This window comes from Malaclemys terrapin, chromosome 9, assembly GCF_027887155.1.
Source record: "Malaclemys terrapin pileata isolate rMalTer1 chromosome 9, rMalTer1.hap1, whole genome shotgun sequence".
NCBI classification, from domain to species: Eukaryota; Metazoa; Chordata; order Testudines; family Emydidae; genus Malaclemys; species Malaclemys terrapin.
In genome coordinates, this window is record NC_071513.1 from 103,010,892 (window position 1) to 103,024,409 (window position 13,518).

Sequence of the window (13,518 nt, forward strand, 5' to 3'; positions counted from 1 at the left end):
TTTCAGCTTGTTGGCTTGTGAAAATTTTCAAACGTTTGACCTTTTGTCCTGATTCAGGAGGGGAACGTTTTTGGAACCTCAAAAATTCTCACCGGATGAGAAAACCATTTCCAGCCCTCACTGTGAGTGTTCTGATCCCTTGAGTAACGTGGTGGTGAGTGAGGAACCTTGAACAAGCACATCTCTTCTCTCAATTGTCTGTTCAGGCGTGTGAGATTAAAAAGGGCTTGTCTACACTGTGGTGCAGTGTGGTCTAAGGGGGTGTGACTTGTAGAGTGTGCTAATGTGTAGCACTCTCCCTGCCTGTGTAGACCGTGCTGGTGTGAACTAAAAGGTACCAAGTGAGCATAACGTAATCCTGGTTGAAACTGAACTACATAAACACAAACTAGGTACCTTCTAGTTCGCACCAGCACAGTCAGTTCGAGCTGGTGCACGCTGCCGTTCACATCTCCATTGTCTGGACTGCGCCACCCTGTAGACAAGACTTAAATAAAAGGCAAATAATTTTTAACAGTCTGAATACAAATCACTTCCTTTCTCAAAGACTCAGGTTTAATGACACGCTCTCCCTCCTCTCCAGATCGTACCAGCAGTCTATTCATCTATAGCATCCTTCAGGTAAAACAGGGTAGACAGGGCCTGGATTTCCAATGAAGAGGATGAGCAGACAAAAAAGGCTTTTAGAAGAATTTAGCCCTTCCATCATATGGGTCTGAATTCAGATTGCGACCGACCTAGAGCCCACTGAACTTGGAGCCCACATTTTGATTTGACTCATTTGCAATGCCCAGCTCCAGATCTGAGTTCACCCAGGGAGGGCTGGTCTGTTCTCGGGGAGGGGGCGGGAGGGGTGTGTGTCCATGTTGGGTTGTCTGGGCCTTTGTCTCTTCAATATTTCTTTCCTTTTAAAGGTAACAGATTTCCATACTGAATCAGATCACCCGTGCATCTAGTCTGACAGAGACCCAGGGGTACCTGATGATTCAAAGGAAGGTAAAACCTAGCCTGTTTTGTAAGTGCACTCCTATCAATTGCCTAGTGCTCTGGCACAGACAGAGAGAGAGAGGGGGGCAAATTCCTCCCTGATCTCTGGGAATTAAAAAAACTTCTATCCTGAAGCTTACATTTTGATTCCTCTTCTACCACTTCCCTAGCTCATAGACAAGCTGCAAATTGTACCCACCCTGACCATCATTCCAAGGAAGTTTTGGACTCTTTAATTGCCTGCGTGCACTTTCTGCATAACTTGAGTTGCTTTTTCCCAGCCATAGCGAGTTTTACCTGAACAAATCTGATTGGCTGCAAGGGCTTGGTTGCTTCAGATGACCTCTCAGACCCTCCTCCTTCGGTTGCAGCCGGAGTGTATTGTTCTCACAGCAACATTAAGTTTTGTACAGTTGAGCATTAGTGATTGTAAAAGAAAAGGGAACTTCACTTGCTTGATGGCTGTTGAAAGACAGGAGCAGTGAACTGAGGCCCGGAGGCTCCCTGGGAGGTGGTGTTCTTTATGCCCTGGACGTGCTGAACGCTCGTTGGGATGAGGTATCTTCTCCAATATGTCGCGTGTTTCTTCGCCTTCTTCTCTGCTGGGTTTTTGATAGCAGCCACCTGGACAGACTGCTGGATGGTGAACGCTGATGACTCTCTGGAGGTAAGGTCGAGATGAGGGTGACCCACGCACTGCAATGGGAACGTTCCTTTGGAAACCAAAGGGGACGGTCATGCTTCTTGGGGACAGGCAACAAAAAGCCACATCATGAGAGCCCAGCAGACCAGCCTTTGGGAGGCTAAAACACCCGCTGGGGTGATGGGGATATGGTACAACCCGCTCAGAGGCAACATTGATATAGGGAACCTCCATCTATAGCGAAAGGCTGGAAATAGTTTAATGAGCCAGTGGTAAATGGAATGGATTTCTCCATGAAAGGCTGCCAAGTGCCACTGCAGTCTGATTTTTCTGTTTACCCGTCTGTAAGAAAACAAGCTGCCAGGTTGCTCAGGAATCCTACAGACTGAGCCTGCCAAGAAAATGGAGAGAGCGTAGGCATTAAGGTCCCTGGTAGCTCCCGCTAGCATCATTGTTCCGCTGTCTCTCATACTTTCCCCCTATTCTCTTGGGTGAAAAGCAGCTAATGACTTTGGAGAGTGGTATTTGCTCTAGCAAATTGCTTACTGCGACAAACTTCACAGCCCAGAATCTGTTCTCAGCGTCAGCGGTGTAAATGCAGAATAACCCCATTGGCTTTAACAGCATTACTCTGGATTTGCACCAGTGTAAGAGAGCACAATTTGGTCCTACATTTCCAGGCCACATGGATACCCTGGATTGGTCGTCTTCTCCTTGCTTTGTGAATTCTATAGATCAGACTCTGTAGAATAAAGAAGCCAAAGTGTGTACCTCTGATCTGCATAAAGAACGAGGACTACTTGTAGCACCTTAGAGACCAACAAATTTATTTGGGCATAAGCTTTTGTGGGCTAAAACCCACTTCATCAGATGCATGGAGTAGAAAATACAGTAGGAAGATATATCTGTACAGAGAACATGAAAAGACGTGGGTTGCCATACCAACTCTAACGAGGCAAATCAATTAAGATGGGTTATTATCAGCAGGAGAAAAAAAATGTTTGTAGTGATAATCAGGATGGCCCATTTCAAACAGTTGACAAGAAGGTGTGAGTAACAGTAGGGGGAAAATTAGCATGGGGAAATAGGTTTCAGAGTGGTAGCCGTGACCCATCCACCCCCAGTCTTTATTCAAGCCTAATTTAATGGTGTCCAGTTTGCAAATTAATTCCAGTTCTGCAGTTTCTCGTTGGAGTGTGTTTTTTAAGTTTTTGTTGTTGAAGAATTGTGACTTTTAGGTCTGTAATTGAGTGACTTTCTGATGAGACGCACCTATGGGGCTAGCAGAACTTCAGGGGGAATGCAGAGATTGGCTTTTAGTTCTGAGCCTCAGAAATCTCCCCGTTGACGTTTACACAGATTAGCAGTCTAGAAAACGGGCAACAAAAGTAAATCGCGAGTATCAAGGAAGCAGACTGACCTCCCTGCCTCCCACCACGCAGTCCCAAGCAGTCCCCTGGCCCCCAAACACTCACCACTTTCACAAGTACACAGCACCACACAGTTCTACTATTGCTGCCTTTGAAACCCCCAGAATGGTCAAACCCTGCTGAAGGGCTGCAGTTTTTAAAACATATGTTCTCTAGAAAAGTCTGTGCTTTGCACAATCAGGGTGAAATTCACTCCTGGGCAGTCTGACAAACAGACTTTCTGTCTACCACCTACTTGCTAATGTATGGAATCAGAGGGGTAACTCTGGCTGGGCACCACTGGCGCAGAGATCAGAATCTGGCTTTCAGATGCCACAGCAATAATCATGATGTTAGGGCCCCCCCAGAACAGTGAAAGGGAAAGATGGTTTTCCCCTAACAAGACAAACCCTAATAGTCTCAAGGCCTAGGTACTATGGTGATTGGTGCTCAGAGATCTATCCTGTAGAAAGAAACAAAACGATAATGTTCAGCATGTCGAAGTGTTAAGCTCAGATACATTTAAGGACTGATCCCCAGCAGGTATAAATAGACCTATACCAAAGCTGGCCCTGGATTTTCAGTCTATCCTTTTAGCTCTTTTTTAAATGTATTGCAGGCAGAGGTGAGAAATCCGAAGTCATTGGAAGTTTTTTCTCTCCTTGCCTCTAGCAGCAGATGGCTTGAATATGACGAGGCTTGAAAAGTTTAAAAGACAACAGGGAGACACCAGAATCTAGCTGTTGACAGTAAAGCACCTAAACATATTGACAGCATCATAACTATATTGTGCCTCGCTAGTCATTTTTCACAGACCTGAATTCATTCTGAATAAAACAATTCATATAAAGGGTCCAGCCCATGAACAAAAAGTTTTTTAACCTTGCCTTCACCCTCCGACCGGGTTTCACCTAAGTGCTCCATTAACGCGGAGTTGGGTTAATGGTAGCCACTATTCTCACGTACCTGCCCTGAGCATGAATACCAAACCACGCAGCAAAGTGCCCCCAGCGTTAATACCTGATAGAACGAGCGTCTTAATTCCCCTAATGAGCTCATTGCCTCTCTAAATATGGGCATGCATGTAAATGATCAATTGCCTGGGCGCTCAGAAATTGACATTGCTCCTGGTTTCAGCCGGCGACACAGAATTGTTCAATCAGCTTTCGGTTTGCAGGGTGAGGAGCTGCGTTTCCAGTAAGAATGCCTGAAGTGGGCTGTAGTCCACGAAAGCTTATACTCTAATAAATTTGTTAGTCTCTAAGGTGCCACAAGTACTCCTGTTCTTCTTTTTGAGCACTTTTTATTCGGGGCTGTTAGTTTGAGCCGGAGTTAGGTTTCCTTCGTTGTGAGCATCACTACGCACGCTGCTGGGTTGGGATCGCAGTACCCTAGAGCAGGGGTGCCCAAACTGAGTGCACGTACCACTGGGGGAACATCAACTTGATATTCCCTCCATTCACTTCACAACCATCTGTTAAGAAAGTGGACCACGAACCAATGACATTTGGGAGCTTCTGGGCTAGAGGCTCCGTTCACTTGGGATAAGTTTGAACAGGTCTCCGAACTGTCCCGGGCCTGGAAACTGCTTCAGAAAAAGCTCTCTCGGGGGATGTCATCCCTCTCTGGTTTCAGCCAGGTTAGAAATTATTATTAACATTTTTATTGTATTCTCTAACAGTTCTTCTACCATATTCATCACCTTAGTATCTGAGAGCCTTCCAACCATGCATTCCATGACATCTGTCATGTGTTTGGGTCTCTCATCCTCTCCTTAGGCGGGAAAGTGTGTGTAGGGCAGTGGTTTGTGTTGTCATTTTTAAAATGCTCTCTAGAACTAGAGACACGCATTGCTCTATGTTTATGTTACAGAAGACGTGTCAGAAATGCACCTGACAGGGGGAGCTGAAGGTGGAGAGTTTTAGATCCTGGGAAGTTCGTTCCACAGTCTTGGCCCGGCCCCCAAGGAAGCTTTGACTTGGTGCCCAGATGAGCTTTATTCTGACGGTAGAAATTTCCATTGTGCCAGAGGAGTGGAGTTGTCGGCACAGAACCAGGGCCCCATTCTGCTAGGCATCGTGCAAACATATAAGGTGAACACAGCCTTTGCCCTGCAGACAGAGCCGTTTGCTTGCCATTCTCCCTATTATTCCGGGAGGCGCTCAGGGACTGTTGTGATGACAGCCGTGTCAGTACCTAGAGAAATACAACCTAACTAACAAGCTGAAAAGACCGACGACACAGGAGAGGTCGGGGGAGAACAACATAGTGAAGGAGGTTAACAGAGTTACCCCAGCACACAACTGGTGTAGCCCAAGGATGAAACAGGCCCGTTACAATAGCGCGCCAATTAGCCCCATGCTCTCCTCAACTGAGCCGGGGTGAGATGGCTCATTCCATACTGGCTCTGCAGCAGAGGTGGATCTGAGGACGAGCTCTGACTGAGGGGTGGGGAGTGGCCGTACAGGTACAGACAGGGAAGGCAGTGCAGAGGTAAGAGGCACCCTGGAAGAATGTGGGAAGACAGGAACCTCTCCCATGGTGTTTTGGCCTTTGCCATTGCTGTCTGAATGAATTCAGGGCCAGGATTGAGGGGCAACAGTCAAAACACACCAAGACACACAAAACTTTGACTGAGCTCTCTTGGGTTAGCAAAGGGCTCGGTTCAGATTTCAGGCCCAGGGTAGAGTTTTGCACATAGAGGCGTAGATTCTCCATGGAAGCTGGTGAGTCCTGAAGCCCTGCAGAGCTCTAGATTTGGAGTATAGATCTATCTGAAATCCTTCATTTTGAAGGCGACACTAAACTTGGGGGTGAGTGGGGGCGGTGTCTGACTGAAGGCACTGAGTGATAGCCTCGGTCTCTGCTGTTCTCTGCCTGTGGCACACAACAGGTTAACATCCTGAGGACTGAAATGCTTTAGTCTAACACAGGTTATTGGCCTATGACCTAATGGTCCCTTCTGGCCTTAAGTTCTCTGACGCTCTGACACTAGGTGGAATAGGAAATGGAATGTGTCTAAGTGTAAAGCATTGTGCTGGAGTATCAATATACCCCTTCGAAGGGTAGCCTAATGGCCATGGCTTAGCTAATATGTTAGAGGGAAAGGACCGGCTGAACTGACAGAACCAACATTTAAACGGTCAGTCCAGTGTGTAATAGTAATGAAAACTAGTAAGGTATTGTCTTACGCCAAGAGGGATAGCTTATATACCCAGTCATAGATGTACCGAGTATTCTCTTTCAGTATAGAGTGGTATCATTTCCCCTAGCTCAAGAGATTACAAGTTGTGTAACATGTCCTATTAACTGGGTTGGTACCTGTGATTATTACTACATTTAAGGCTGATATTTGGTGCGTTCTGCCATCCAAAAAAGTAGATTTGTCTCATCATCCAAACAAGAGGTACTGTTCCTCTTTCCTACAGGGGTTACTCTTTTGTTAAACTAGGCTGGGATTTCTCTGGCAGCCGCAATGCAGACTTGAGTCCAAGGTAGCACACACGTTAGCCCTGCTCCCTGCTATACGTATGAGCAATGCCAAGAATACACAAGAGGTGCTTAATTCCCGTTGGCATATTTACAGTGCTAACAAAAATACCTTCCGTGTTAGATTGACTTCTGGGGGGTTGGGTGGGAAGGCTCAGGGGCTGGGAATCTGGGTGAGGGGGCATGAATGGTGAATGACCTCAACCCGAGTTATGGTCCCAGGGCAAAAAGGCAGCCTGGGGGGAGTCGTCATGGCAGCTGGCCACCTTGTCCACACACTCAGGAGAGGACCTTAGTCCCTGGGGATGTCAGTTCAGCAGCTGTCACTCCCACTAAGTTCATTTTGAAACAGGAAACCCCAAAGCATAAGCCATGGGATTTTTTTCCCCTACCAAATTCCTGGTGGCTAGAGGTAAAATTATACGGGGCAGAATGGTCTTAATTTAAAGCAATGTTCCCTCAGAACCAAGTTATACAGTGACTTTTCAGTTCCGAGTGACCTGCGTGCCAGGCATGTTGGTAACCACCAGCCTGGGGCCTGATTCTGGAAATGGCAAAACTCTTATTGTCATCAACTATTTGTATTGCTGTCGGACCTAGGCATCCCAGGCCCAGACCAGGACCCCATTGTGCTAGGTGCTGTACAAACAGTCCCTGCCCCAAAGATCTTACAATCTAAGCATAAGAGAAGAGACAACAGGGGACTGCAGACAGGGGAGCACAAGAAAACGATGAGACAATACGGGTCGGCGTGATAGGGAGTGGTCTCAGTACACTGAACACTTTCGCTTGAGCAATTGTCCAGTCACAAAGACTAGCCCCTGTGGAAGTCAATGGGAGTTTTGCCATTGACTTCACTGGGCTAAAATGTCCCTCACGCTCTCTCCTCTGGCTCCTTGCTGTTGCATTGGGGTGCGCTCACTCGCTGCTTTTTTACTTCTAGGTGAGCACAAAGTGCCGTGGCCTGTGGTGGGAATGCGTCACCAACGTGTTCGATGGGATTCAAACCTGTGACGAGTATGACTCTATATTTGCCGAGCACCCCTGTACGTATGCTTCAGATTTCAATCACAAACTGTGCAGGTAGAGAACATAGAACCATAGGGTTAGAAGGGTTCACAAGGGTCATCTAATCCAGGGGTTCTCAAACTGGGAGTCGTAAGCTTATTAAGGAGGGGGTTTGCGAGCTATCAGCCCCCAACGCATGCAGGGGGTTCGTGCTGTCAGCCCAAGCCCTTCAGAGCTGGGTGGCTGGAGAGCAGTGGCTGCCGGCCAGGCCCCAGCTCTGAAGGCAGCACGGCCCCCAGCAGCAGCGCAGAAGTAAGGCATGGTATGCGGGGGATCGTCACTTTTTGTGAGAGTGGAGATTGTCAAAGCCTGAAATATTTTCAAAGGGGATCCCAGCAAAAAATGTTTGAGAACCCCTGATCTAGTCTAACCCCCTGCCAAGATGCAGCATTTGTTACAGGTGGCTATCCAGCCTCCTTTAGAAAACCTCTGGTGAAGGAGCTTCAAACAATCCCCTTTCCAAGGACAGATTTTTTATGGTAGGCTCCACAGGAGATTTATATCATATTGCAAGATGTAAAGCTGATTTGATACTCTTAGAAACCTGAAGGCTTAGGGCTTGTCTTCACTGCAAAGTGAATGAGTTATAACGCAAGGGCTGTCCCTATGAGGGGAGGGATAGCTCAGTGGTTTGCACATTGGCCTGCTAAACCCAGGGTTAGGAGTTCAATCCTTGAGGGGGGCCATTTAGGGATCTGGGGCACACACAAAAAAAAAAAGCTGTCTAGGGATTGGGCCTGCTTCAAGCAGGAGGTTGGACTAGATGACCTCTTGAGGTCCCTTCCCACCCTGTTATTCTAATCTATGATTTTTATGTGGGGGACTTAATCATTTTAGAGCACTGCAAGCAGCCACTCTCTTTTGGGGATTAAATGTGGCTGGGAAGTGGCAGATGTCAGCTGATCACCAGGCCTAAGGTTTCATGCAATACCCCTTTCTGGAGAGATTCTGCCACCCCGGGTGCTTTGATTTCAACGGGCATGTCTGGAGAAGATGCTCTGTGATAATGGGAGCGCGCTCTCCCGTCAGCGTAATTACTCCACTTCTGCGAGAGGCGGAAGCTATGTCACCGGTGTGGACAGCGCTTAGGTCGCAGTCACTTGTGTCACTTGGGGGGGTGTCTTTTTCACACCCCTGAGTGCCGTAAGTTACCTCGACTCACACGGTAGTGTAGACCTGCCCTTAGTTCTTTAGCTTTTAGGATCCTGGCTGTATCTCCTTGCTGCACCACAATCCCCTACCCTGTCCTGCAGTGAAGCTGGTGCTGACCAGAGCCATGATGATCACAGCAGACATCCTGGCGGGGTTTGGATTCGCTTTCCTGCTCCTGGGACTTGACTGTGTCAAATTCCTCACGGACGAGCCCACCATCAAGCTGCGCATCTGTCTCGTGTCTGGAATTACGTTGCTCATAGCAGGTATTTGTTCAGTATGGTCGGTCACATGATCATGGATGGCCCGATTAAAAATAAATAATTAGTGCAAAGGAGTGTGAGTAGTTTAGTGGGCTGAGACACACACTCTGTGAGAGGAAGCACGGTCCAATGGTTAGGCTGCTAGCCAGAGAATCAAATTCAATTCTCTACTACACCACTGACTTCCTCTGTGACCCTGGCAAGTTACTTAGCCTCTCTGTGCCTCAGTTTCCCATCTGTAAAATGGGGATAAGAGCACTGCCCTGCCTTAGCCTCACAACCGGGGTATTCTGAGGCTAACAACATTAGAGTGTGAGATTCTTAGACACTAGTGTGATGGGGGCCAGAGAAGTAACTAGGATAAATAGGTGCCAAGTTATAGCATTGGCTCACTATGGACAAAGTAACTTTATTTATTTGGATTTGCACCAATATTAAAAAAGCTCTCCCAATTTCACTTCCCTCACAGATATAAAGACTCTAATGCCAATTACTGGGAGGCTTATGAATATGTGTGCTTATAATGTTCTCAGAGCTCCGCTTCTATATGGACCGGTGCATATTAGAGCTAATCGAAAAGCACTTTGTGAACATTTTGTTGGCAATTTCCTCCGGATGTGTATCCAAATTCAAAATATGCCTGAAAAACATTGAAATTCAAAAACTCCTGATCAGCTACAAGTTGATAAACAAGGGATGGTGGGGCAGGGGGGAATTGCATAGATATATAATCTCCCCTCCCCCCCACCACACTTTTAAGTAGAGGTTTCAAAATCTGAAAGATGTCAGCCAGCTAGAGTGTCCATCACACGTTTGAGCAAGCAAACCCATCGAGTAGAAACTGCCCTTGAGTACACATGGGACCCGCCAGATGAAGTCAGCAGGAGCTAACGGGCGGGTTAGGAGATGGCAGAGTATACTCCAGGAATCGTATAGTCCCGGTAATCACCGTGACCTGTCTGACAGATCTCTCCGGTACTCTTCTCTCCTGCCCTGCAGGCTTCCCAGGCCTTATTGGCTCAGTCTGGTACGCCCTCGGGGTGTACGTGGAGCGCTCCTCCCTGGTTTTTCACAATGTGTTTCTGGGCATCCAGTATAAGTTTGGCTGGTCTTGTTGGCTCGGAATGGCTGGGTCCCTGGGCTGCTTCTTATCTGGGGCTGTGCTCACCTGTTGCATGTATCTCTTCCGAGGTAAGACCCAACGGCATCAACTAAACACAGTCAAGACAAGGGTAATAATCTCGTGGGAGCCCAGAGCGATAGAACGTTGCTTAGGGGGCATCTCTGGGGCAGAGAGGAGAGCTCAAGTCTGTGTGTCCATTAGACCCTTGAATTCACTGCGGAGAATACCAGTGTGGGTTTGACTGCTGGGTTGTGGATCCTAGGCCGCTTAGAACAGGACCAAGATTCTTCACACATTTCCTATCGCTCTCCAGCGGCCTATCAGAGGCTATTACCTTAGGATCACTCCTGATCTGACTGCATTAGAGAATGTGGCGTTCAGAGATCACTCAGAACTTCATGTGCTCACAGGAGATCTGCTGTGTTCTGTGTCTGGTTCCATCCAACTGGCTGTGCCAAACAACAAGAGCTTCCCAGCACCCTGCCCAGGTGCTCCGTCTGGGAAGCTCAGTCCTTAAAGGCCCAGTCCCCAATATCACAGAGCCTATATAAAAAAGCTTCATCTCCTATCCAGCATCATCCTGGGCGATGGTTACGTGTGCAGCAGTGTTTTGCCTGTAAAATGGGCATAGTAATACTTTACTCATCTTTGTGAAGGGCTTTGAGCTCCTCAGATGGAAGATGATGTCTAAGTGAAAAATGCAATGTTATTATTTACCTTATTAACAAATAGGAACCCTCATCGCACTGTATTCGGAGGCCACTTTGCTGATGGGAAATGGCTGGGTCATTGCTAATCAGCTTTCCCTCTTTCTTTCCTTTTGCAACACAGATGTTGGCTCTGAGAGGTTCTATTCCCCTAATTCCTTGAGGAAGATGTATTCCCCAGCTGGAACGACTGTGGCAAACACATACTATCCATCGTCTCAGACAGCGACTGCCAAAATGTACGCGATGGACACCAGAGTGTGAGGATCAGGAAATGAGGAGACTAGAGCGCTGCTTTTATTTTGAACTGCTTATCCAGAGGCCTGGCCTCCAGCGTCTGTGAGCGGGATGCTAAGTCGCGCCTCACAGATACGTGTAGAATGGCCTATATCGGGGGCTTGAAATAAAATCATCATCTTCAGCAAGAAAGCAGCGGCCAGGAAGGGTCAGGAAGGCAGGGCTCCCACTGGGTTGCATTCTGAGAGGTGCTAAACACCAGCTGAATTCCATTAATCTTGCTGTTCAGCCTCAGTCAGAATTTGGCCCATTGACTTCACTGTGAGTTGGAAGAAATCAGCTCTTTGCAGGAGTGGGCACTTACATGTTGTATAAAGAAACCAAAACAATAAGAGTGGGCGGGAAATCACAGAGCTAATCCGGGTGTGATAAGGTGCTGACAGACCAGGGGGACCACACATATGGACCTCTGCTGAGAGACGGCTGAGCCGCCAGGTCAACATCTGGAATCCATGAAGTCAGGACGTAGGCGTGTCCTCTCCTTGAGAGCAACAACAGATCAGTACAGATGGGAACGGGCTGTCCTAACCTGCACCCTCCCCTGCTGTTTGTGCCTTAGGCTCGCCCACAAATCACCAGCTGGAGAAAACGCCGTACGCTCAGATGCATTCTGCCCTGCAAAATGCAAACCTCTTCACCAAACGTTGAGTAGCTGATCAGTCCATTTGGGATTCTCTATTGCCCAGCTCTGGAAATCCTAATTCAGTACTTAACCCTTCCCTTCCTGAGTCAGACAAGGACAAATTGGGTGAGGATGCAGAATTGGCCTCGTCTCATGATGAATGGATTAACTAGGAGCTGATATAACCGACTGTAAAATCCCTTTGACCTGAACCCCCTTTAAATCAAAACACTTTCTTATCCAATTCAGAGCTATTTTACTGGGCATGAAATCTGCAGCCCTTATGTAGATCTTGGGTAGGCTAGAATGTAGGCCTTTTCCTCAGTAGGAAAAAAAATCGTGTTTTTGACAAATTAGCTAACACAAGTTAAAACCCCAGTGTAGACAGGGCAATTTTCAACACGTTTGCTGGTAGCCGCAGACCGTGGGTGGGAGTGTCAAGTTTAACACACCCAGTTTAGCATGTGTTAAGTCTACACTCCTTGTCTAGACGAGTTTTAGAACACATTAGTTGGCATATGTTAGCTATTGTGCAACAATGCATTTTTATCCCCATCTAGACAAGGTGCTAGGCACTTCCTGTTACTATTGGAATGGCTGTCTTGGATTCAAGGGACATGCTGACTGTCCTTTAGGTGTATAAATGCAGGTGCTTTATGGAACAATATACATTGTTTGTAAATAACCTCTCTGATTAGTTTATTTCCTTCCCTGTAAATAGATACGGATTTCCGATTGCAGCACACCCAGTAAAATGGTCTTATAATAAAACAATTAAATCTGTATTACCCACGTTTGTCTGCAATATTTCACCCTCTTGTTACTTTCCTCAGCCTCAGTTAACCATGTAAATCATATACTTTGTCGTGACATCTTACGATTAAACAATTTGTTGAAGCAGAGGTATGTATATATTTTTAAATATAGTGTTTCCCTCCCCCCCCCCATTTTCATGAGTTATTGGCACCGGGCTCTGGTGATTTTATTAGAATGAGGATGTGGATCCAGAGAGCACAGTTTTACTTAAACATTTTAGAACTGTAATAAAACGCACGCTGCGAAATGCATGTCATTTCCATTCCTGGAGGATTCTCCCATGGTGGTGGGAGGGGAGGAGAGGTGCTCAGGGGATAGTCCAGCTAGATCATGATCGGTGTGATATAGATGACGTCCCTCCTGGAAATGAGGGGCAAAAGGCAGCAGCACAAATAGGCAGAGGCTTTAGGAAGAGATTTGATCTCTGATCGCTAACACTGGATCCCACTGCATATCACCGTCACTTGCTTTTCAAGATCTAGGAGCCTTTGCTGGGAGCTTTAGATGCATCCATGTTTTTTAACCTGTTCTTATTGTTTCCAAATGGCAAATGCTTCTGAAAAGAAAATCCATACCGAAGGAGCGTTCATACAGGCTGCTTTCTGCATCGATGAGTCCCAAGAATGTGCAGAAATATAAATGAGATTAGTTTGTATAACACAATGACTAAACAACAGGCCCAGGGTGCCCCACTTCTTTAAAGGGGAAACCAAAAGGCTTTTTACCTGTTAAGATCGCCAGGATATTGAGTTCTTCCTGCAGATGTTGACAGCATTTAATAATAGTGAACAAATATATAATAATCAATAATACCGCTTAGCACTGGGACTGATTTTGTCTTCAAAGCTTCACAAGTATTAGGAAATTCAACCTCTTAACTGGCAGGTGAGTTCTGTTGTCCCCATTTTACAGAGGGGAAAGCTGAGGCAGGTGGGTTCAGTG

The 13,518-nt window shown here is 46.8% G+C and overlaps 1 protein-coding gene across 2 annotated transcripts; it reads left to right on the top strand.

Moving 5' to 3' along the window:
* The first annotated feature begins 1,357 nt into the window (after nt 1–1,357).
* CLDN16 (claudin 16) lies at nt 1,358–12,658 on the top strand. 2 transcript variants are annotated; one of them, XM_054040143.1, is made up of 5 exons: nt 1,358–1,654; nt 7,472–7,574; nt 8,850–9,014; nt 10,011–10,202; nt 10,966–12,658. In XM_054040143.1, the coding sequence occupies exons 1-5, from the start codon at nt 1,541–1,543 to the stop codon at nt 11,103–11,105; spliced, it is 714 nt and encodes a 237-aa protein (XP_053896118.1). In that variant the 5' UTR covers nt 1,358–1,540; the 3' UTR covers nt 11,106–12,658. The 2 variants fall into 2 exon arrangements, with proteins under 2 accessions (XP_053896118.1, XP_053896119.1); XM_054040144.1 differs by lacking the exon at nt 1,358–1,654 and adding an exon at nt 4,601–4,678.
* Nucleotides 12,659–13,518: the final 860 nt, after the last annotated feature.